The 26,788-nt window shown below is 34.9% G+C and overlaps 1 protein-coding gene across 6 annotated transcripts in view; it reads right to left on the bottom strand.

The window, feature by feature from the left end:
• The window catches only part of LOC135118078 (inactive rhomboid protein 1-like), a 155,358-nt gene that overhangs the window by 18,307 nt on the left and 110,263 nt on the right, over positions 1-26,788 (bottom strand). For all 6 annotated transcript variants that reach the window (XR_010277351.1, XM_064039071.1, XM_064039078.1 and 3 more), the window contains 2 exons: positions 7,893-8,270; positions 2,149-2,323 (listed from right to left, as the gene is read on the bottom strand). Coding sequence is in view for 5 of the 6 variants with exons in the window: in XM_064039071.1 (XP_063895141.1) it covers positions 2,149-2,323; positions 7,893-8,270 (553 nt within the window). In the remaining variant the exon portion in view is untranslated. The remainder of the gene's footprint in view (positions 1-2,148; positions 2,324-7,892; positions 8,271-26,788) is intronic.

The following is a 26,788-nucleotide window of genomic DNA, read 5'->3' on the forward strand; positions in this document are numbered from 1 at the left end:
AAATGTGTTCTCGTATTTTTACCCTACCCTTGGCGCTACGGTATTTTTAATCGACATCCCAAAAAGGAGGAGGTTCACAATTCGTCGGGATTTTTTTCTTGCTCTAAAACTGAATTTAAATGAAAACAATCCGCCCTTCTAGCTGCACTCAGCCCTCAACTATCACATCCCCATATATTGTAGTACCTACACACCACGTTCACCAGTACGAACTCCAGTTATTATCATAACAAGGTTGGCTCTTACCGGCACGTGACACTCGATGTACTCGCGATTCGCTCCTATCGAATATTCTAGAATGTACGGTAGACCGCAAGTCAGTGGTAACTGTCATGCACCTTAACTCAATAGTAATAAGTACGATTTTCCTATAAAACTGTTACCACTGACCTGTAGTTGACTGTACCAAAAAAAGAAGTCATCGAACGTTCAGGACATTTTGTTTTTCTTATGTACTAGTTGTTAGGGATTTCTTAAATTGAATTGTGTTGGTGTTAGTTTAGCCTTGTATACAGAAGTTATATTAAGTATGTATTTATAAGCTAGACGAGTGTCTGTGTGGGAATATTTTCGTTTCATTATCTTAACGTTACTCGGAGTATGTTTCAGTATGAATAACTTCTTCTTGATTCTTGGAAGACGTTGTTAAATTATTTCGTAAAATACGAGAAAGTTATAGTGGAAATATTTAATGTTAAAGATATTATGGTATAGACTTTATTGCAATGGACTCATTAATCATTCATTGCTATTCCGATAACACGTTATACATTGACATTATTAAAAATGATATTCAATAAAATATCTCTTCATCGCTACAATATAGCAAATACATACCTACGCCCATTAAATGCAAAATTATTTGAATTCAATTCATATTCCACTATAATAAGATCCAATTTAGAGCGCACTCACAAAAAGTCGCATGTGAACGTCTTCGGAGTAACGAGATATCTTCGGCTCATATTTTACGATACACCTACATATATTAAGAGCACACTGCCAACTTTTAGTCGGCCGATAGTTTGTTTGGGCTCACAAATCAGTAAAGATAAATGTTGGAACACATTAAAATAATCTGGCGTAGCCGGAATCAGATCGATTGGAAACTTTGATTACATTTATTTATTTAACAGTGTATGTAAACAGTTGATGAGACAACTAAAAGTTGAAGAATCAATTACAAAGGCACTGCTTATTTCTTAAGAATTCTCTTCCAACAGGCCCTTGGTTAGAATAAAGAAGAGAAGTGGATAGATATAATATATTGTCACTTTCATTTACTAAATAAATACGTCAAGTACAATATGTGTATATTTAGACATTTTTTAAATAAATGTTTGCCCAACCTTTGGGACAACAGTCGGCCGACTATTTAGTCTGCAGTTTGCAATACCTTGCAACCGTATGCCGAACATCAATAGCGAAGCCACGTCGCCACGACGATGCCACACATATAATATTTATGACTACGTCTATTAATATGGAATGATTTCCAAGATATAAACTGATATGTCTTGGAGATACATTTTCGGAATTGCTTGAAGTTCATTGGACTCAATCTTGAGATATGATTTTGTCACTCGTTATAATAAAGGTATAAAAGAAAACACCAGAATGTTATTCTTTTTCTATAATATGTTTCCTAAAGCTTTTGGATTTCTTTTTTATGATATATGTAGGTACTTATCAAAATAATACCTCGGCTTATTTTCCAGGTGTTAGCAAAATAAAACAGGGTACTTATATCTCTCTTTGTTTGTATAGCAACTTTTTAAGTCTATAGACAAAATTGTAGTCACTATGGTGACAAGCTTCTATTTTTTTTTATGACATAGTTTTAATCCAGAATTCCAAATCTCTTGTATAAATGGCATGTAGGTAACTATACTTTTTGGGGTAGTCTATATTTTAAGTCTTAACATGTCTATAGTTCCTATCCTATTCATCCTGAAATCATTTTTTTTAATCTTCGATTCTAAATGCCTTTTCATATTGGTGTACGAAATGAGCGATATCACTTGGAAAGACTGAGCGGAAAATCCTCTAGCGTGAAAACCTGCTATCCGTTATTTACTCCTTCCTTGTGGCTGCTCATGATTAGCAGCCTTGTGGTACCTATAAACTATTTTAATAAATAATACTCACAGTAACAACATAAGAAAGGCCGGTGAGCGTGAGCCGCGCGACACTATCCTTCCCCGGCTGCGGCAGGGAGGGCGGCGCGGGCTCCTCCAGCGGCGCCGGCGCAGGCAACACGTCGGGCCGCTCCCGCGCTCGCCCCCGCGCCTCTCTGGGTGCTGCGCCCGACGCTCCGTACATACTGAGGACATAAAATGTATTAATTAGGTATTGAAGCAGAAGACAAGACTGTAATTTTATTTAGGTTTATGGAGAGTCTCAGTCTCGCTTGGGAATTAGAGACAAAGTCTTTATATAATCCCTAAAGACTAATGTCGAATTACTGTGATGTCCTCCTAGCCGCTTATCGGCTATGACGGCAGTTGTCATGTAAGGAGATTAGCCACCTGCGCAGGACATACGAGTATTATAGTGCACAAGCATTCGCGCAGACATAGGTGCACTCACTATTCCTTCACTCTCATAGCCCGATGGGAGGGCAATCCGACACGACCGGAGAGAAATTACTGTATTTAGAAAACAAATCAACTAATAAATAAGTTATTAAAACCAGCTGTTAATTGATTTCATAACACCAGTCCACTTCAAATTGACGGGTTGTTGATTGAATATCGCATCTAAACAGTCTAAAACGTATCGATGCAACGGCAGCATTCCATCGAAATGCATGATGACTACACCAATTGACGATAATTTGCACATGACGGTCTACGTTGCAAATATACCCTAACTTAATTTAAAGCTGATAAGTTCCTGTTTACGTGAGTATTACGAACGAGTCCCTATAATTTATCAAGTGGCAACTGTTCATATTATGATGATAATGGTATAAGGAATGGGGATGGCGTATTTGATTTTTACACTGACTCTTGTAAAATAAACGTTATTCACCTATACACCACTTTTTATAAAACTGATAGAACCAAAAGGTTGTGTACAAACAAAATGTTTTTATTTTAACTTTCATAAAAAGTGAAATACAAATATTTTGTTATCGTTTACTAAATAACGTTACTCTTTTTTATACGTCAACGTTTTTGTACCACAGTAACGTTGCAAATATTGTTTTAATTGTTCACACGGCCCTTGTGTACCGTGAATAGCCTTTTTTGCATTTTCAATATTTTTTTGGACAAGGACTAATTCAGAAAAAAATATATTTGAAATAGCGAATGTGATACTTACTACGAAAATTCGTCATAAAGATTGCTCTATGATTGGTTGTATTAAGGTCAAACTGCATTATTATAAAAGACCTTGATAACGCTATTGATTGAAATACATACTGCATTCTCTAGTTACCATGTTGTGATTATAACCCTGGATAGTTTACTCAAGGCTAAAGTAATTTAAGGGCCTTCATTAAGTAGTAGACAGTAATTGGCTGATATGATGATGATGAAAGTATTTTTTTTATTACAAGTGTTCTTAAAACTTTAAACGTACAAACTAAAACTTCATCATAATGAGAAGCCTTCATAAAGATATTAGACCAGCAGTTTCTATTACGTGCAATATACAATGACTAGGTACTTCTTAAACCTAAACCATACCAACTTACACATACACCGTCTTACCACAAAAACTTTTAAACGTCAGTTTATGCCTTGTCTAAAAAAATGTCAAATTATGACGTTGACATATGGTTCATTTTGCAGCCAAAATTTTATTAGACAAGTGTAAAACACAGGGTTTAAAGTTTTTGTAGTAAGGCCCTAAGTACCTAAAAAAAGTCCTTAAAACCGAACACAAAGAACCAACGAAACATTTGAAAGTTATCACAAAGTAACGTATTCCATGCTTGCAACGGAATTTATTTTACATTCAATTTTCAGCTCAATGTTGGCATTGCAAACGTAACTTATGAAAGCCGTCAAATAAATATCCAGCATCGACATCGGGAAAACTGAGAAATATTCTAAACAAGTATTGGTATAGCTTCTGTGGAGTGCACACATATTTACGTGATATATGTGTGTGCATTGTTTTATGTATTTAATGTTTAAATGTCATGTTTGTGTTATGGTCAGCTTAAGCTTACACTGCAAAATGTTTTCGGCCGATAGTTTGTTTGAACTCATACATCAGTATGAAGATGAAGCGTAGTACGTACATTGCAAAGATCAGGTATTTAGCCGGTATCAGATCGACTGAAAGCATGAATTGGAATCAAGATTGAAAACAAGGAAAACACGATTGATAAAATCAGTATTGATAAAAAACTGTGTTGTTTTATCCTGTTTATTATCCTCAAAAAGTGTGGAAATCTACCAAAAAAGCTTCCACAAAGGCTATGGAAATATCTTAAAGTTCAATCGAAATATTCTTTCGACTAGGTACAGTCAAGCTGAACGAGTTTAACAATTCCCTTTGTAAGCTAAAGTGCACGACGGCAATAAAAATGCTTATTCCGTGCAAACTTCCACGGGACTTGCTTTAAAAATTATTTCATTGGAAATATTTCATAAATATTTTGTGGATTGGTCGTTATAGATCTTTGAATTATTACCAACTTTCATGAGCTTCTTTTGGCTTTTATTTGAACTTTATTATTGTAAGTGGACAAGTCAGCACTATAGTAGCAGAATTTTATCGTTGTCTAAATCCTGACTAAGCACAATAATTGCTTGACATTCTTATTTTTAGAATTAACTTTTTTTATAATTTATGAAACAAATTCTTAAATAAAGTCAGAAAATCCTAAATCTCCCACATACATAAATCTTTAACCAAATCGCTTCAAACAACAAAATATCAGGACCAACTCTATAAATCACATCCAAACTTCGATCGAGTAATCCCAAGCAACCACAAACAAATGTAAATTTAACACCAGCATACAGTCTCCAAGTTAAACTAACAGGAGTCAAGAATTAACAGGAGCATTAATAAGACTGGAAGCCCGGACGTCCCAGCGGGTAAACAACTCATTGTCGTATGACTTACTTCCTCTATTAGACACCCCCTTTAGATTATGATGTCCTGGTACTTCGTGCACTAAGGATGGCCGTTTGTCGGAATTGTTATGGTTATTTCGATCAAGATAGGTAATGTGAGTTATATGAACAGCTTTTGTGGTTACAGGGAAAGGAGAGGTTTACTTTATTTTATGTAAAGGTGAAAATGGTTACTTTCTAGTACTCAATAAACATGATATTTTCTAAGACAGCTTTAGATTTCTGAGTAAACAACGTCGTATTGATTGATTGCATAGTTTAAGCACAAGATTGTTACAACAATCTAACATTCACTAATAACACCTTAAAAATAACAGTACTAACTAAACCAAAACACCAAAATAAATCCACAAGCTAATCAACTAACGTACACCTTTAAAAAAACGAATCCACTCTAATTGCATCAGGCTCAACTTAATTGCCTTGTCTCCAGTAAACTAAGTTCCACGCAAGAATACAAAATGCCTATAAACAGTGACGTCACAGCTGCCGACGGCGAATAGTTACGTTTAATTTTATTATGCCGGGGAGACTGGCCGGTATTGGCAACTGTTCCCGGGATTATTCTGCTTTGTACTCCATTTAGCGGGGCTCTAGTGATGCGATTGCACGGAAAATAGACCAATCGATTCCGATGAATCTAGTGAATTGATAAGTCGAGGAACGTGATCAGTTGGGAGATTGAAACATCAATTGTCAATAAGGATCATTGAGTACTGTATTGTGAGTACCTATGGTATAGGAAACAATAATGAATAGTGTTTTATTGAGCTTAAACTTGTTACTAAGCTAACGTTGAATCACAAGGGTAAAAAAAATATGATTACAACTATACAACACTACCTACGTCAAAATCCTTAATTCACAAACTCGATTAAATAAATGATTTACTGTTACATAATCCAGTGAAATCCTTTGTTTATATAGTGAATTATCTTGTTAAACGTTAAACTAAGGCTTAGGGCACGCCCTGAAAGTGCTCAAGGAAAACAAAGTGGGATTGCTTCTGTGGAAATTGAATTTTGTATCAATCTCGCTGGGACGAGTTAAGGCTATGTCAACTTGTTAGACGAAACTTTCCTGTTATTATTATTTTACTATTTATAGATGTAGTTCTGGAGCTGTGTATTTTGTTGGGTCTCGGAGTGATATTTGTACCTACAACTATAAATATAAAAATTCGAAATCGTTTCGAGGGCTTTTAATCTTAAAGAATGTAAATAATAATTTAAAAGCAATATTTGAGATTTTAATAAAGATAAATTTTGAAAATGTTTACTGAGAACCTGACTCCAATTATAATTATATTATTCTTCTGCTTCATTTATATACCTACATATTTTAATTATAATAGTAGGCAGAGATGGAAAGATTTGAAAGAGGCCCACTTCCGAAGATAGACAATACATGGATGGATTGTTATACATAATATGTAAAGTACACATCATTACGAGGCCAACCAGCTACCTGACAGCTCATTAATTAAGTGGCAAACAATCAGTATCCATAAAACCACTTTACGACCAGTATTCACGTTTTAAAACATAATTGTCAATTAATGAACCATTTTTGCGCGAAACACCACAAAATGACGACATGGTGTGATTTTACGAAGTATTCAATGTGTACATTATTAGTCAATGATACGTATATTGCATTTAATTTTAATCTGAAATTGTTTGACGCGAAATGTAAACCGTTTTCATGTGAGTAATTAGTGGCGGCATTGCTCTATCGTGCGTAAACTGATCCAATTGTGCTGTGTTCAAAAATGGCGGTGATGGACACATTATTTTGTGTTAGGTTATATCGATGACTTAATTATTTTGATATTGATAACAGTCGGTTTTAGTTAAACGAGAACGGGACAGAATCGATAGAGGTTTGTAAGTATAATATGGTTGCCTCATATCTAAAATTAAAGGATTTCAAAGAGACTTTGTGACGAGATATGTATAGATAATTAGGGAGAAATTCTGACTTATATTATAATGCAAAAATATCTCGTCCGTCTAAGAAGCTTTTATTCTAAAACTACTGAAACCACAGGTAGTCTAGTCTAAGAAAGAATATGGGCTACTTTTTATTTAAGTGCAGCAAGTTGTGCCCTTCGTATAGTGGAACTATGGAAACCAGATGGTACCTATTATATAAGAGCTAGAACAACACTAAGTCATTAACTTCATACTAAAAAGGTCAGAAAGGTTAACAACTAGTTTCATCCTGTTACATCCTAATTGGGTTGTGGAGGAACTGTCGAGATCAATAAGGTTGTAACCTAGATGTTCGAAACTGTATCCAGTTGGACTGGAAGCTGACCTAAGAAACGATTGAAAAGCTAAGAAAGATTGATAAAAAGGTACATTTCTTAAGAAGAATGAGAGCATAAGGCAGGTTATGTATTTATCTGGGTCACCTACAAGGACAGTGAAACAGTTTTACCGAGTTAATAAAACCAATTTACGATCAATAATATAACTCGTATTAGCATGAACAATAGTTCATTACGTTCGTTCGCAAAATTATAGGGTAGCCTATTGATTAATGATGTGTGTTCTATAAAGCATACTGCAGGCTGCCTTGAATACCTAATTTATGTAGTTACCTACTTTACTCGGTCCCTAGTACCTAGGTCACTTTTTATGTACTAGGTTCATTTACGTCATCTTCATACTCCATCCATGTTTACTGGTTAATTTCAAGAAACATTTCTCTTAAGTATACACCCATTTTGGCTTTTACCAAACAACCTACTATCGTAAAGGATACTGATTGAATAAGCTGAGTACTCACCTAATATCATCATCATCAGGATGATGATCGGGCGGCAGGTCGGGTCGGAGGTCGCCGAGCGCCCGCGCCGCGTGCCTCCTCCGCCTCTCATACCAAAGCCGTCTTTGTTCCCTCTCATTATTCTTCTGAACGCCGAAGAACGTTTGCGTTTCCCTCTTGAGGTAGTCTCGTACGGCAACTGTGTGCGTTCGCCGTAATCTGACGCCATCTTCTTGGTCTTGGGGAGCGGGGTCTGGTGGGGGTTGCGTTGGTGCGGGAGGGGCGGAGACCACGCGGGGAGGGGAGGCGGGCGCGGGCAGAGGGGGCGCCGGCGCTGACGCCGCTGGTGATGACGACTGGCATGCCAGCTGCGGCGCCAGCAGGCCCGCGCTTGAACGCCTGTAACAATGAAGAATGGGTCTGTTAATAAAATTGAAAAAGAAACTAAAGTAAGCAACTGTTAGTTGTGGACACGTAAAGTAGGTATTTTTTTCCAGTCCTAGCACAAATTCACTTAGGCATTTCAAAAATATTTTAAAACCCATAGTAACGAAACATGATAGAACGAATTGAAAAAAACACATTCGACAAAACCAATATAAAAAGTTAGCTATACAAAAAACGGAAATGACAGCACGTTTTCCATAAAATTGCAAACTAATATTCAGTATAAACATTGGAAGTTTACATCGAATACAAAAACAACGGAATACCCATAACAGTTCCCGAGTCATCGTGAAATTGGCCAAATTGATTCGGTATTTCCGATTGCAATTCCGTTGAAAATCGATTCGCACCGCCTGTAGTCAATCATCGAGCTATGTTAGCAAATTATTCGACTATTAGACTCTATTTACTAGGAATTTGTCGGAAACAGACTGGAATAATAATATTCAAAGTTGACTGTGTAAATAAAAGAATAACGCAAATAGAATTTATTTTTGTCATGAATTGTGAATGAATTTTCATATTTGTGATTCGTTAAGCTTGTTCTTTTTCAACGTTCTTTTGTTTTTCAACAGAGAATCTTACAGATTACACGCAATGTTTTGACTGTAATTATTTATTTCATATCATCCTCCGAGCCTTTTTTCCCAAACTACGTTGGGGTCGGCTTCCAGTCTAACCGGATGTAGCTGAGTACAAGTGCTTTACAAGGAGCGACTGCCCTATCTGACCCCCTCAACCCAGTTACCCGGGCAACCCAATACCCCTTGGTAAGACTGGCGTCAGACTTACTGGCTTCTGACTACCCGTAACGACTGCCAAGGATGTTCAATGACAGCCGGGACCTACAGTTTAACGTGCCATCCGAAACACAGTCATTGGCGTCTAAGATATACTTAGAAAGTACATACAAACTTAGAAAAGTTGCATTGGTACTTGCCTGACCTGGAATCGAACCCGCGCCCTCATACTCAAGAGGTTGGTTCTTTGCCCACTAGGCCACCACGACTTTTAATTATAATTATTTAATTATTTATACGTAATTATTTATTTCATATCTGTTTAAAAATAACATTGCTCAGATGTCGTTATAATGTTAGTGAAATGAGCAGGTACACTCCAGTAACATAAAATTCATACTTGATCATAATATATACCTAAACCCAATGAGAATATTAAGCAATTTTAATCATTACTGAATGCTCCGACACCAACATTTTACACCTCCATACCACGTTCTCCTAAGGACTCACCCAAAGGCGCTTCAAAGCCATGGCTTGCCTCCCTACGCAGTCTATTTCCCTATTATTTATGCGTTTGCAGCAGTATTAGGCAGACGCAGGTGCGAGCTCAACGAGCAATAATTCCCACGCAAAGCAGAAACAGTAAATTAAGATACACCGTCGTAGTAATGTCTTTGACAAATATTCCTTATTATGGTACTGGTACGCTCTGAATAGAAGATTAAGATGCTTTATGTCGGTGTTTTGTGTGCATATTAAGGTGATGTGTGTTGGTGATTTCATATACGCTAGGGAGGTTGACAATGTGAAGGAAATTGAGCGAGAAATTGGGTGACGCACGAATTTTTGATGACATGGCAGCTTTGTAGTACAAGATAGCGGTGAATGATTTTACTGTGATGTTTAATGTTTGTGTTTGTATTTTGATTTATAGAAGTTACGATTTTCTTGTTTGGTTATTAGTAATTATTTTTCTTCTTCGTACTAAGTTTCCACGCGAATGTTGTCTGTTAAAATTATAAGGGCAGTCTCTGCCTCATTATAACAAAATGCAAACTCGATTAGTTGGGTAGTTCCCTGTATTTCTAGTTTTGTTTTATTTTCCTTAAACTAATAGAATTTGTTACTAGATCAAGCACTACCTTAAACCTATTATCAAAACTACTCAGGAATTTCGCGGAAACAATATATAAAAAGCGTGTGTTCTATTTCTAGTTCGTAACCTTTCCAACGTACATCAAAGTGAGTACAAATGGATCAAAGTACCGTCGCGTTGTGAGGCTTTAGATAAAATGGTTAAATTTAGGAACACTCAATCGTGATCATCATCAATCCATATAATATATAAATAGGTACCATATATAGATACTGGTTTTAACGTAAAAAGGTGTCAATGTACGCACACCCTTGAGATATTCAGCAAAATTGGTTTCAAATAACATATTTCTGAATAAATAAGAGCATTTTTATCAGAATTGCAAGTAAAATCACGATTCGCATATAATTTGACTGATCAACCGTCAAATTCGCTATTCAAAAAGAATGTTTCGAATCACTGGACTGGTTAAACTTTGCAAGTCACAGCGGGTGATCGCAATGTCATTTATTTATAAGTAAATGCAACACTTGTTTTTATTATCCAAATATTTTTTTAAGTAGGTATCTCTGAAAGAATGTACCTTGAGGGCAACTCTAAATAAAATGTTGACGGCCTCTAAAAAATAAGATAAAAATATTACCTACTAAATCTGACAAGACTAATAAAAAATAAATAACTACGATAAAGACTAAAATATTTTGACAGACATTATTTCAGCTTTATTCAAATTCTTTGTCGCTCGCTTAGATTTAGCGTTAAGAAAACATTTTTTCATATGAAATGTTATTAAAATATTAAAATAAGCGTCAACCGTTTAAAACTTACGTCATGTATACTCGTAAAATATGCGTTAGAAAACAAAATAAGATTAAAGATACAAAACTTCTTTCCATCATATGAGTAACAAATGATTCAATTATTTAACTCTTTAACAAATCGTAATAAACGTCAACTTTTTTACTATATTCTGTAGACTACTCCAATCCCAACGTTGTTTGGGAATTGATTGTTTTAAAAACATGAATGCCTTCCACATAGAGGTTTAAGCTTATGATAAACAGCTGTTTTCCTTAGATTCCTAAGATTGATATCTTGGTGTTAAAAAACACTAACTCCCAACTTGTTACCCAGATCACCCAGCTATCGATCATCGTCGAACATTCAACTCACGTCACTCGGCCAATAATGCAGATACCTAGTTTCCATCCATGTTCACAGCTGATTGCTATTCTTACCGCTTGTCCAATATCGGGGCTATATTGCCCCGTATCGGGAAACGTTATTAGGCCATACATCTTTACTTGACAAACAGATGGTTATCACATGTTTTGAAAATGATTTGTTGGTCGAAAAAGAAAAGTTTTTTGTAGCGGATAGTTTAGAATAAAATACTTTTTTAACATTTTTAGCATGTAGGTGTGTATATCATTAGCAGTTTATGACGTAACGTGACTCAAATACTAAGAACAAGATAATTTTGTGAAATCCTATAAAAATTAAAAGCATCTGAGAATCTGTAATATATAGTCTTTCATCTAAAATGTACCGATTATTTTTTTATAAAACTTTTTGGCTATATAATATGACTTATATGTATCAAAATAGCACATAAATAGGCCACTAACACCAATGTCAAATATAACCTTTACACGTAAAGACAACTTCAAACTATTTAACGTGACCTTAATCCTACAATTATCACGGACTGATAATAAGGCCAAGCATGCATTAGAAAGTTCGAGATTAACATCAAATCTTCGGGACAACTATCCAATCTGTTCCCTTAAGGCCTGGCCTAGTAACTTAAATTATATTATCAGTAATCTCCCTCGGTTGATGGCCTACTAAATCCGTGTTACGGGCACTGTAATAATTATAATGTTAATGGGTAAGCGTCTATAAAGTACCATGATAGTTTGTTTGAAATGGCAGAGTATTCAATTGGGTTTATACTTAGTGGATGCACTGTCGTATTATTTTTAATAATTATCGGTGATAAGAAAAGGGCTCGGTTTTTATTTATGGAATATTTACTTTATGTATTTCTGAAAGATTTCATACTTGGGATTTGTAGCGCGGTGCGAAGTGTCATCATTTCAACAATTGTTTGAATATTTTTTCTCTACAGCTGCGGAAAAATACCCCCAGTAATCAGATTTGAATAAAAAAATATTATATTCAAAACATTCGAATACCACCGAATACAATATCAAGAATCATCTCGAAACTCAGATATTGCTTACCACACAAATACCAAGTAATGAGATGCAAATAAACGAAAATATTCAGGCGAACGTTTAAAAAACACTGACAATTGAAAATAACGATTTTTTTTTCAACTGAATTATGTATTCGGGACTTGTATCGCGAGGACTCATGAATAACGAGTTTCAAGGAACGTTAGCGTAACGAGACGGCCATGTTTTTTTTAATCCTTTGTTTATAAAGCCGAGGGCTGTATCGTCGGCCTGTCTGATACCAACCTTTTGTTTTCTTAGAACACTTTTTAATCTTTTTTTGTTGGCTATGACATTTGTGTTTGAATTTAGAACAAGACTGGCAGCATTTGAGGTTTGATAACTAAGAGAATGTTTTTTTTTTCTGATACAAGCATATTTTTGATTTTAGAATTCGTTCTAAATGATTTGCTATTTTTAAACTTTGCCAGTTACATTGTTTATTCTTCAACGTAAGTTAAAGCTGTTTAAAACAGACTGTATAATACGCGAAGGAACATTAAAATGTTATATTTAACTGGACCGCAGTATTAGGGAGACTTACCAACCCATTTGCGTAAAGTATGCGAGCCCATTATGAGAACAAATGTGTGCAGCGAACGTTGCTTGCGTTAATTTTGATATTAGCTTTACTAGAACCTTGCATTATGTAAATTTTAATATTTTTGATTGGTTGCTGTGTAGTTTAAGATTAAGTACTGGAAAGTACTGAAAAATATTAGCAATGAACGAAAAATTACGCAGATCAAGTAAAGATAAACTTTGTAAGATTTTAGTATGATTTTTAATAAGCTTTTGTTTAAGCTGCGCTACTCGCACGTATCAGTGTCTTTTTTTCTATCATTAACTTAACATAATAATGTACTGCTTAATATTTTTTACAGATTTGTTTGTTTCAAAATACATTGCCCAAATTGTAATCGTTTTTTTTGAACTTGCAGTCCTAGCAAAGCGTAGGCGTCTACGGCGCTACGGCGCTACGTGGCTACGGCGTAGCAGTAATTTGTTATGCGAAACACGAACTCAATAACTCAAGTCTAAATGTGGAAGGAAAGAAGGATATATTAAAAGAGCGTTGTGCAATTAACATTGCTATTTGCCATAATGCTTGGCACTAAAATAAACAGAACTATGCAACTGCATAGTATAAAGCGTGCATATCTTACTTTAAAATCTTTTAAACGCTACTTAGAATTTTAATTAAACTCCCGTTCTCTGTTTTCGAAGTGCTTTTTTTCAAAATAATCCCGCACATTCATCTGTAGTTTTAACGCCTTTTTGGTAGTGTAAATGTTTCGATTCGTGTGAAAAAGTAAAATAGAAAAACTTTTTGAGTTTTTCACAGATTAAAGCAACATTTACTCAAAAATTAAATTTCAATTTTGAAGGCTCGAAACTCATCAGATTTGCACGCAACGGTGAATTATTGTCACTTTTGTTATTTAGAATTGAATTTGATAACGTTAATTAAAATGAGATTTAGTATTGATAATCTGATGTCTTTCTGATAGTGTAAATTGAAAATACTAATACGAGGTAAATTATATTGAGTTTTGATTTATACGCTACGTGATAAATACATGGTTTTGTTTTATTCCTTTTATCTACAACCACTACTCTTATCCCTCAATATGCTTGAAATAAAAAGGAAATGACATACAATTTAGTTTGTAGATAGGATAGGTACATTAATAACATGGTCGATACAATAAAAATTTGATCTCACTACATTCAACTTATCTTAAGAAAGCTCTATTGTCACAGCCGGGGAAATAAAATATATGGCTTTTATATAACTGTCCTTGAAAGAAACAACAACGTATGTATATTTTATTCGTTTTGTACAAATTAAACACGCTGGTCGCAGCCAAACCACGACCTCGTATACTTTATTATAAAACAAGTCAATTCATTAGCCTGTATTATGAAGCAGCTTTACTTTCATATTATTAGCATATGGTATCACATTATTACATACATTTATTAAACTAATTTATAATAATAATATAAATACATAAATGCGAGTTGTTAAATTACTTGTATGACCTTGGTCTTTAATATAGCTCGATCAATTTGAGTACATTTTGGAGTGAAGGTAACGTAAGTTAGGTAGACGACACTAATTTCAGTCATCTTCCTAGTCTTTAGAAACGGCTAGGCAGATCCCTGAATTAGTTAAATTGGATTAGGAGTAGCATAAAGTTCAATTAGATTCCAAAATTGCATCAGTACACGTTTGAAACCTCGAGGTTTTATTTTTATTTGTTACTAGCCATTTTGCCGCGGTTTCACCCGCGTCCCGTGGGAGCTACTGCCCGCACCGGGATAAAATATAGCTTATGTTACTCGCATATAATGTAAGTTTCTAATGGTGAAAGAATATTTAAAAGAAATTTAAAGTTTTCCTCTTTATAATATTAGTATAGAAGAGCTCTTCACTAATAAAAAAACACGCAAGCACATTTTTTTGTAATTCATTTATTTTTATACCTAGTGTCTAACAGCTGAATTTGCGTAAGTTACAAACCATGTTTTATGTGCATACATCACGTTCGCCGTCCTAATAAAGTTATTAAGCGTGAGGTGCAATTTATATCACTTTTATGATATATAATATTTGCGATAATATCGCTTCGTTATTAAAAGTTTTACGATGCTTCCCTTCAGCCATAAATATAAAGGAAAATGAGGCATATTCCGCCTTTTAATATGGATGTTAAAATGCAAAGACGTGTCATGGCCATATTAAACTAAACTGGTTCAAACCGCTTTCATCTATGTCAGCCTTTTGTTTCCAATGCAACCAATGTTAAAGTCAGGTAAGTTCTACCAGGTGACCAGATAAAAAAAAACAGTAACTTTGTTTTTTAAGCTGCAGGAATTATTTATCGTAAAATTAAGTAAGTTCATACGTTTTAATTCGTGAAACTTTAGTTACCAATTAAAATCACATTCTTCAAAACATTTTGAAGTCAATCATCTTTCAGTTGTCAATGGAATGCAGAAAAGTTACCTCTCATTTAATGAATTGTTGTGTTTGAATGTAAATATATTTATAGGCGACAAACACTTCTCTGCTTAAGATTGGTCAATTTACCCGTCCCCGTGCTGACGATGTAAATATGTTATATCAGCTAAGCTAAAATATACGACGAGTACAAATTCCAGTTGTAGATGTTAGGGTCAGGTCGCATTGAAAGCGGAGTTCTTTTCTTATATAATTCCATATTTTACATTTCTGACTATCACATACTCCAAGCACCTATCTACCAAAGATCTTATAACTTGGATGTTTCTTCAGATTGTTTGTTTCCAAAAAATAATGTTATCGTATCGTATCCGAAGGTTTTAATAAAACACAACACTATCCCAAGGCCTTGACCAAACGGTAAAAGCAATAAATATCTGCAGCTCAATCCTCGCTCCCAGCAAATATTGTAACAGCCTACAAATATTTGCTCCGAGGCTGGTCACATAAAATGGTACCTAGAATTTACACAATCTTGATGGACAGTCTTTTTCATAACTATAGGTATAACAATAGTATTTGGACGGATACCCAAAATGCTCGTATTGATTTTTTTAAGTCGTCTTTATTTGTGAGATGACGGCGGATAGAAGAGTATGGAAGAAGAAAACATACTGCGTCGACCCCAAATAAAATTGGGATGAGGGCAGGTGGATGATGACTTTTTAGTTGTTAATGGATAAAATAATATTAATATAACGGCGATAAAATCCTTAAAAGTAGTTTTATTTAAATGCTTAATATACGCGTCAGTGTCAGAAATCAATATGTTAATGTTATTACTCGAAACATAACGATTCCACTCTAAGACAATTACAGTCCGACATAAAATATCAGCATGTAGAAAAAATAGCATTAATTTGCAAAGCCCGCTAGTCGCTCACAGTATGACAGCCGCTTTACATTCATAGCGTGCTTCCCGACAATATAATGTAGGGTCACGCTTATCAAATGCATCTCTTCCGCGACATCGAGGGACTGTTTACTAACAAAACTTTGTACTCGTAAACCTTAGTGCTGGAAGTTTTGACGGCAACTACTGAGCGAATGGGTTTTCTTCATAATTTATTGTTACGTCGCATAGTCGCTTTAAGTGAGGGTTCTTGCAGTTTTTTGTATCTTGCTTGACAACAACAACAGACGACCTTTTAAGTAAGACACTGGTAAGATATGGTATAGATATGAGACTTTAGTTAAAAGTGTTTTTTTTACCAATTCTAGAGACATCATTATATTTTAAGCACCTAACATTTTTAAGTGAACTATGTCATTACTGGAATAGTGCTACTACATCTTTTAAATTATGTAATTAAAAATATGAATTACGATCACCTACAAAAATCATTAGCAGAAAAAAAAATACTCATCCCAAATATAATTTTTCCCTATAATATTTAAATAGATTATTTTCAAATAATATCTATAAAACAGATATTCTATTTGCAAAGTTACAGCATCACGGTAAACGAATTTTGTAATAATGACTCAGCCTTACTTTTAGCCAAATAAACTTTAATTGAACGAAATCGGTGACGAGCCGACGACAAACATAAACTTCGAAGGTGACTACTAAAATATTAGTCAATTAATTAACCTTTCAATTTCATTGAAATAGCTTTTAAGCCCTTTTATAAACACGGTGCTTCTGTGTTAATAAGTACAACATTATTTCTGTATTTCACAATTTATTACTTACTTCCAAGAAATCTGCCTGACTCCGACACAGTCCTAATTTGATAGTTAAATTATGCTCCCATTAATAACTCAACATCAAAACGAATCAAACCAATATGAATTTTAAAAACGACATTCATCGAACGTATAAGTAGTTATCTTTTTTATTTCAATGCATAACAGCAAAAAGATTTAATATGCAACTAAATCATAGACAAATAACAATTACAATGATACGATCTTCAGAATTTTGAATGAGGAACAACAAATCTTTTACCCATATCTATAGCAGAACTACCGTACAACACATAAATGATTATTACAGTAACAGTTGTCGTCACGTGTGTGAGCAGTGTATCATTACACGGCGTGACAACTGCACGTGATGAGAACTGCTTAGAACGTCGCTCACTGCACTACTAAGCCGGTAAACTGTGTATTAACACGTATATAATTATTGTACAGTCGACTGAAATCAAAATAGATTAGATTCATGAGTTGATTAAAATCTGACAGCTTAAACATTAGTTTAGGTAGGATGGTTTGGCATTTTTTTGGCAAAGACAGTTTTTTGGTAAACTTATAGGTACTTGCTCTGAAAATATTTTGTATCGATCGATAAAATAGAATTGCTTAAACACAAAATTCAACTGAATCAAAAAGTAATACAATCAAGCAATTAAAAAGAAATACGATCTAAAACAGAATAATCTTTGACACACTTCACAAAAAACGACACCTGCGCATTTTCCCTATCTGCAACTTGTTTTCGAATCGCAAAAGTAGTTATACCGTAGTTCGCTACGTGCCGATGTCGCCAAGTATCATGTTTCTCGGAGAGTACATTAATAATTCAGCAGGCAGACTCCGGGCGCATACAACGTCCTCCCGTCTCTATTAAGATTCGTTTTCACGCGAAACGACATTGGAAAGTTTATCTTCTTTTCAAAATGGCGATCTGGGACTAAAAGCAAAATACAATTTATATGCTGCTTCTAGTTAATTTACAATGTAAATACAGACAGTTGATACTGTGCTTTTATTATTTTACAGCGTGTGTAAATCAAATGCTTCAATCTGAAGAGAAACATTTTCAATCTAACTGTAAGCCCTGACAACAGCAACAACAGATCTCGAATAAAATTCCAGCAGATATCCTTTAAAATCCTCCACTAAATTCAATACAAAGGCGCCAACACTGGACTGCAGCGGAAAAATCAATAGGACGCCCAACAACCGTCATAGCCGCCACTCACAAAATCTAAAACCAAAGTTACTGCAAGATTTATTTCGCACATCTACTACAAAGCTATCTGGTGCGAACGTGGCTTTACTCTAAAATATATAGGAAAAGTGTTCGCCTTAAGACGCGGTAAATGCTTGTCTATCGAGAGTTTAGCTTTACATGTTGGATCGACGAGGTATAAATACTAATACTGCGCTATGCATGTGTAAGTACATGTTATCGGTACCAATAAATTTTATATGGGAGACACGTACTTTATTATAGAAAACTTGGGATGTATTTATGGTTTACAGGTTGGTTATGAGATATTTCAGGTAAAGGTGAAAACTGAGATGATGTAATTTTTTAAAAGCAAAGTTTTTGTTCATATACAAAATTGAAAATAGCTTTAAGCAGGATATATATCAAAGTACCCGCTATACCTAAGGTAGTTAGGTATAACTGCAACGATATTGATTGGGTACCCACTACCTAATACATATTTTACCGGAGTACCATGACCTATTTGTCCATAAAATGAATGAAGACCCTTCAAATTAAAATCATATCTACAATTTAATTTTAATAATACCAATACCAATATTACTGGCTCTTCAAATATTTTATCTAATTCAAAGTCAAATTGAAATCACTGATAGCAATTACCGAAATGAAATTGAAATGCTATCTAATAAGTAACTTTGGTACAAATTTTATCTACATACGCCCGTATTTTATGATGATAGTTAATTTGATTTCAGACAATTTTCAGATAGGAATAATATGTACATTTCATGAGATGTATTAGGCTAGATTAATATTTAGTATTTATTTGAAGGTCGCACTGTGAGTTGTGAAAATTACCTTTGACATTTTTTGCAATTTTATTTTTAATATACCTACGGTGTAATATAATAAGCTACTGACTATTAGAAGTCAAATTGAAATAATGTACAAAACCAGTTGTTCACAGTTTGACATTGTTTTCAAATACATACCACATAAACTATGAGTCATTGACATCCCCCATCGTATATGAACCTATTCCACTCAAAAAACAATTGCATTAACTGTACTCAATAAAACATATTCGAATCAAACCTTTTACATACATCTAGTTTCAACAACAAAGTGCCTGAAACCTTGCAAGCTTTGAACTGAAGTTCAACGACTCAGCCAACATATTGAAAGCGTCTAGCGCAAAAGGTTTCTTACTGAAATTCTTCAATTACTATAAATAAGTAACTCTTTCTTGCTCTTAAAGTTTAAGAAGTTTCTGATTAAAGAGAGATTATAAGTTGCTATGCTTTTGTTTTATTTTAGTTGAAAATGTTATGTTTTTGTTTTAGAAGAGGTTTTACATTTATTAAAGGCTGACTGACCGCTTAGAGGCTTAGAGCAAAGGTACTGCAAACTTATAGTCGGCCGGTAGTTTGTTTGGGCTCATAAATCAGCATGAAGTACGCTTTATCCAGTACCAGACTGACTTTAAACTTTGATTGGAATCAAGATTTTCTTTAAAAAAATGTTTACGACTGTTTACTTTGCAGTCTGGAGGTATTTTTAATGCATTGTATGTTTAGTCGGCATTACTTTTCAACTCAAAAGTAATTTCAGACTTATTTTTCAAAAACAACTTCAGACTCTTAAAATTTTAAACTCATCTTAAAAATCCTGTACGATCACCAAAACATGTTTTTACTTGTACAAACTCTTTATGATACTGCCGCGTTAGCGTTTCAGAGTACACGCCGTAAAGTTGGACAGTTCGCCGAAGTTACGTACAGTAACATTTCAGTCGGCCAGCCAACAAAATAAGCAAGTACAATGCATTTCCTTGGTTTACGAGCTCCCTTGATGCGAATGCACGGCGAATTGGGGACATGTAGGCTGGGAAATAAACGATGCAAGTTTTAGAAGTTCTTAAAAGCTTTCGTGACTATTTTTTATCTCAAACTAATAAATTTCGGAAAATATACTTCATGTTTTAGTGTTTGTAAGGGGAGGCTAAATTAGGGGGACAATCTCGTCACAAATGCTGTGATTTGACGTGAGATGTAGATTGATTTGGGTTTTTCAGACTAACGGTTTTGAGTACTTGTTTTTATTCAGGCTTTCGATACCAGAATAATAAAAATAGGAAGAAAAAACAACAATAATTGCATCTGTACCGACTACTCTATAATTTTGTTAACAAAAGATAAAAATAACATTTAAAAATACAAACAATAACAAAAGTGATACTGTATACATACTCCATATTCCCTATGGAGGTAAATTCTAGAGAGGCAGTAACTACTTACTGAATACCACCTTAGATATTCCTTTTGCTCATAAATTTAGTCATGTAAATATGCTACATACATAAATAATGCATCTATGCAAACTATTAACAGCAACATTCAATAAAAACACAACACCACTACAAGCAAAATTATTTCGTAAACTTGTTCTTCAAATTAAATGCCAAAACAAAGATACTTTCACTTAGTACTTCAACAACGCACAAATTAATATGAATTTCTTCAGAAAGTTCGATGCACTTTCATAGACTCACATTCATTAGCCCTCAACCATCTTGTATGGACAAGTATTAAGCCTATAGGTACGTACCAATTACATGTATGTAATGTACATATGTACCCATATGAGAACACTGAGTTCGTTCACCTTTCGAAGGATTAAAAAGATGTTTGATTTCTAATCCTGAATTATTGATTTTATATAAACAGCATATTATATTTTTGTTTGCTTTTTCTAATACACAGATTATCTCCAAAAAATCTGAATCATAAAAGCATTGTTGAAAAGTCTTTGTTAGTCAGTAGGTACTTATAAGTTCGGTTTAATAATGACAAAAGTTGTCTATTGAGTATAATTTTAGTGAGTCCCTGACCTTATGATGATAAAGGCGATTTTACAATTTGATATAATAAACAGGCGATTATCTATACTAATAAAATGCAGAGGAAACATGTTTTGTTTGTTTGTAACCGTAAAAAGGCTCCGAAACTACGGAATTGATTTGGGAAATTATTTCACTGTTGGAAAGCTACACTGTCCCTGAATAACATAGGCTATATTTACATTATATGCAAAAAATAAATTAATATTATAAATATTATAAATACGGCTTCTAAAAAAACTAAGGGACCCTGAAATAGCCAAGAATATCACCCAAAACGAAATTCACCACGAACTTAATGCAGTCCTAACCTAACTGTGATGAAACATACAGGGACATACATAAATTGCCTCTAATGACGGCCCACTCAAATGCGGGGTAAATAATACTAGTGAACAACATTACGTGTACTGGACATGTTGGCAAATACGGTTGCCAGCTCAAATTAATTTGCGTATACGTGAATCTATAAGGGAAATTAGCTATTCAATAGCGGCATTTTCTGCCAGTGTTTAGGTTCAATTAGTAGGTGTGTTTTAGTTTGTGTGGTTTTTAATTTGTAGTTTTGTTTTTGGGTTTGTGAAAATTGAGTTCAGATGCAATTTTATTTGCTATCTTAAAGTTATGTATATTTTTGTACCCGACTGCTACGAACGTTTATGTTTTTATTCACATTATGTTATTTAGGTTCAACACTACTTATTAAAATAACGACAAAGAAATCAAACCATTACTGCATTGTTAAGGTATTATACTGTTATATGTATACGTATTGTATTGCTAAGAAAAAAAATAATTAAACAACAATATTCTGGAATTTTTATCCCGAGAATTCTGCTAAACAAACACAAAACTATTTCTTTCCGACTAACGATCAATCTCTTTAACGAGTATCCAAGTACCTTCTCATTCGTATTCAGGTCATTGAACTCTGAACCTAGATCAAAACAATGAATCGACATAATAGGGTCTGGAAATAATACCTAGTTCTCAGAAAACCCTGGACATTGTCCATCGCGACCTAACGTATACATATAATACCATACATATACGTATAATACCATAAATGTACGTATAATACCATAAATGTACATACAATACCATACAAAGTGGAATTATGAACATAATTGAACAATTACTTACCTATGTTCATAGTTCATTGACCTCTTTACTGCTTTACTTTATAATAGTCGAACAAAAGGGTCACTATTCCCTTATTATAAAGGTCGATATATGTCTAGTTTATTTTTGCTAACCACGAGGAGATGTGTCAATGTGATTGACATATCTATTGTTCCATTGATGGAACTTTTATATAGAAAGGGCATTGAACCTTATGTTTTTCTCAGAGGAATGAAGTATCTGTATTATTTATTCTGGTTTTGGAGGCATACTTTTAGTACCAGAAATCTGATATAGGTAGGTTCCAAATTCAAAATACGCAGGGTCTTTTCTGAATAAAATTACTCCTTTAACTTTTTTCCAAGTGTTCGCGTGTAGGTACTCCTATTGTTCAAAGCATAATTTCTCTATTTTCATTTCTCTCAAACAATATAGTTAAAATATTCTGTCAGCGTAACGCCTTCTCTTCAAAGAATTTCGAAATATCTTTGACTTCATAAATATAAGTAAAAATGTGAAGAATAAAATATGAATTACTTTTTCAAGAGGTCTTAAACATTATAATAATATAATAATAATAATAATAACCCCCCCAAGGGGTCACCTTGACGTGGTGGGGGGGCTTGTGGGAAGGCATGAACAGTAAAATTGTCACTACGATCATGACAACCCTGTGCCATTAGGTAATCAGGAGATACTATAACTAAATTAAATTGTCTGAACACCCTGACATCACCCTTTCCAACTAACGGTCCCAACTTCCTAACCTATCCCTTCCTTTATCTTTATCTACGCCCTCCAACTCCCAAGAAACTGAAGGTTCAAACCTTCAGGTGTTACCATGACTTGGATACCTACCTAAAATTCTACTCTCATAATTTCATTCTTATAATATACATATATCCTGTCTCTTTGAATATCTTCTTATGGGTTTTAAACCTATTAGTTTAACTTCCTATGCAATGCGACTACGTAATAGAGTATTACCCCAGGCGGGTACCGGAGCTAACCGCAATGGAGAATCCCGCCCCACGGCTTCCAGCCTGGGCTGCCCTTCGTATTCTGGGGGGGGCACCGTATCGCAGCCAACTGCTCAGTCCCAGACTGCTGCAGTACCACATGACGATGAGTCATCATGTTCTTCACTTTTTTCATCAATCCCATCATCATCACAATCATTTTGCATCTCACCATCACCATCATTATCATCAGCCAGTACACAGTCGGTGGATGTTGTACAGGAGACAAATTTTGTCAATGAGCCTGTACCCAACACTAGCACTGCACCAATTCGTAGAAAATGGACTAAAGAAATGAACGAATTCATTCTACGAACTTATCTTCATCTCACTATCTTGGAAACCGATACCAAAACATATCTTCAACCATTACACACACAGTTTTCATCAAAATTCCCACACATGCAAGTAAGCCGACAAAGGGTGGGGGATCAACGCAGAGCTATAGTTAATAAGAAGCTATTACCACAAGATGCAATAGACCGTATTTATGAAGAAGTACGAGGTCAATTACAATATCCCCCACTCAAACCCAACAGCACTCTATACAAAACAGTACACTACACACCAACACTGGACAACGAATGAAATGGGGTAACGAGTTAAACGAATCTATAATGAGAATTTACTATACAATAACAGAACTAGAAACAAACAAAACATCCTATAGAAAATATTTACACGAACAATTTATAAACCAATATCCACAGTTATCACATATTACAGAACAAAGATTATCAGATCAACAAAGAGCCATTGTGAACAACAAATATATAAACAGTAGCCGATTAGCAGAAATTAAAAGACAGGTATCCGAACAGTTGAGGATTAGCATTAACCGAATCGATGACCAATCAAACACGCAAACACTACCCAACACAGAAAACTACAACGATGACTATCAAACACTTAACACCGAGCTTGCAAATACACAAAACCCAAACTTACAAATCCACAGCGAACCGAATATTACGTTTGACATAGGCCAAGACGATTTAATTAACAATATTGATATTGAAGCTTTCATTCCATCCCAAAATAATACTAACACTGCCTCAGAATTTAACCCCATAATAGAAGACACGTTCACACAAGCAAAACTATATTTTCTAGACACACACCCTACCAACAGACCTTACATCCCGAAACAGAAAACATCCAAAAAATTCTCAGTTATAGTGAACTACATAGATACCAAAATTTTACCTAACAACGTAAACGCTGACACTAATTTCAACACTCTACAGTCCATCATATACTGCGCAGCATGGACGGCAGCAAAATGCAATGGAGCCAAAATTTCAGAACACATACAAAATCAAAATCGAAGGAACATACAGAAAAAACCAAAGTGGCGGATAAGACTCGAAAAGAAAATAGACAAACTAAGAGCAAACATCGGTAGGCTAACACAATACAGTAGAGGCAATAGAAGTCGCAAAGTAATAACAGCAGTAGAAACAGTAAAATCGACATACCAACTACACGCACAACACGAAGATTCAAATACACAAATAGAACACTTTTTGGACACACTGAAACAAAAACTTAATGCTGCAGCTAGTAGACTCAGGCGATACGTGACATGTACAGAGCGTAAAACACAAAACGCACAATTCACCAATAACGAGAAAATCTTCTACAGAAATATTACATCTAACGGCAACACAAATCAACACACACTTGAAACACCTACCCCCGAAAACCTTAGAGATTTCTGGGCAAATATATGGGAAAACCCAGTAGAGCATAACAACAACGCTGAATGGTTAAATCAAATTTCATCTGAAATCAGTGAAATGAACTATGAGTTTATACCAATAGACACATTCATAGATGTCCTCAAACGTACACACAGCTGGAAATCACCAGGCACAGACAATTTACACAACTATTGGTATAAAAAATTCACTAGGATACATCCACTCATACACAATCACCTGAACACATTCATTCAATCACCTCACTTACTTCCAGCATACATCACACAGGGAGTCACGTATATGATCCCGAAGGATATAAACGACACCGTCAATCCAGCCAAATACAGACCAATCACGTGTCTACAAACCCTATACAAAATACTCACCGCCTGTATAAGTGAAGTAATGTACACACACCTAACTACACACAACATACTAGCTGAACAACAGAAGGGATGTCGTAAGAATAGCCAAGGTTGCAAAGAGCAACTGATCATTGACGCTATCACCACAAATAGCGCGGTCAAAAGCAAAAAAGAGATACATGCTATGTTCATCGACTATCAAAAGGCCTTTGATTCCGTCCCTCACAGCTGGTTATTACATGTATTAAATATTTACAAAATTCATCCAACCCTAAAACAATTTTTGCAGATGTCCATGCAAAATTGGCAAACTACACTCAAAATTAATCAAGGGTCTTCATCGGTATCTACTGAACCAATTTCTATCAAACGCGGTATCTTCCAGGGAGATGCTCTAAGCCCACTGTGGTTTTGTATGGCACTAAACCCACTATCACACTTACTTGACAAAACAAACATAGGATATACACTAACAGATGACAACACACAATACACCCTTTCACATCTAATGTATATGGACGACATAAAGTTGTATGCAGATGATAGAAACCACTTATACGAGTTAGCCGACATAACGCAAAAATTCTCTAATGACATACGTATGCAATTTGGGGTAGACAAATGCAAAGTTTTGTCAATTGTTAAAGGCAAGATCCAAAACAATACATACACTCTCGAAACAGGAGAATCAGTTCAACCGGTAGACCAAAATAGCACATATAAATACCTAGGCTTCAAGCAGTCCAGACAAATACAACAGAAGTTGACGAAACAAGAACTGCAGAAAAAATTTTCACACCGCCTAAACCTCATTTTAAAAACAAATCTCAATTCCAGAAACACAACAAAAGCCATAAACACATTTGCGATACCCATTCTCACATACTCTTTTGGAATTGTACAGTGGACTAATACTGACATTATAAAATTACAACGCACTATCAACACACAACTCACTAAACACAGAAAACACCACCCAAAATCATGTGTACAACGCCTCGTACTACCAAGACAAGAAGGGGGAAGAGGGCTGATAGATATAAACAATCTTCACAACAAACAAATATCTACACTTAGAAATTATTTCCACAACAAAACTGAACATTCACCACTTCACAGACTTGTAACCAACACAGACAAACAACTTACACCACTCAACCTAAACGACAGAAACACACAAACAAATGAAAACTTAACAAGCACACAACACAAGATAGCAGCATGGTCCAATAAAGCCCTACACGGAAGGCACCGAGCTTTCCTGAGCCAGCCACACGTCGATAAGACAAAGTCGAACGAATGGCTCAGGAGAGGCGAACTATTCCCGGAGACCGAAGGATTTATGCTCGC

This window comes from Helicoverpa armigera, chromosome 2 (assembly GCF_030705265.1).
Source record: "Helicoverpa armigera isolate CAAS_96S chromosome 2, ASM3070526v1, whole genome shotgun sequence".
In the NCBI taxonomy this organism is placed as follows: Eukaryota; Metazoa; Arthropoda; class Insecta; order Lepidoptera; family Noctuidae; genus Helicoverpa; species Helicoverpa armigera.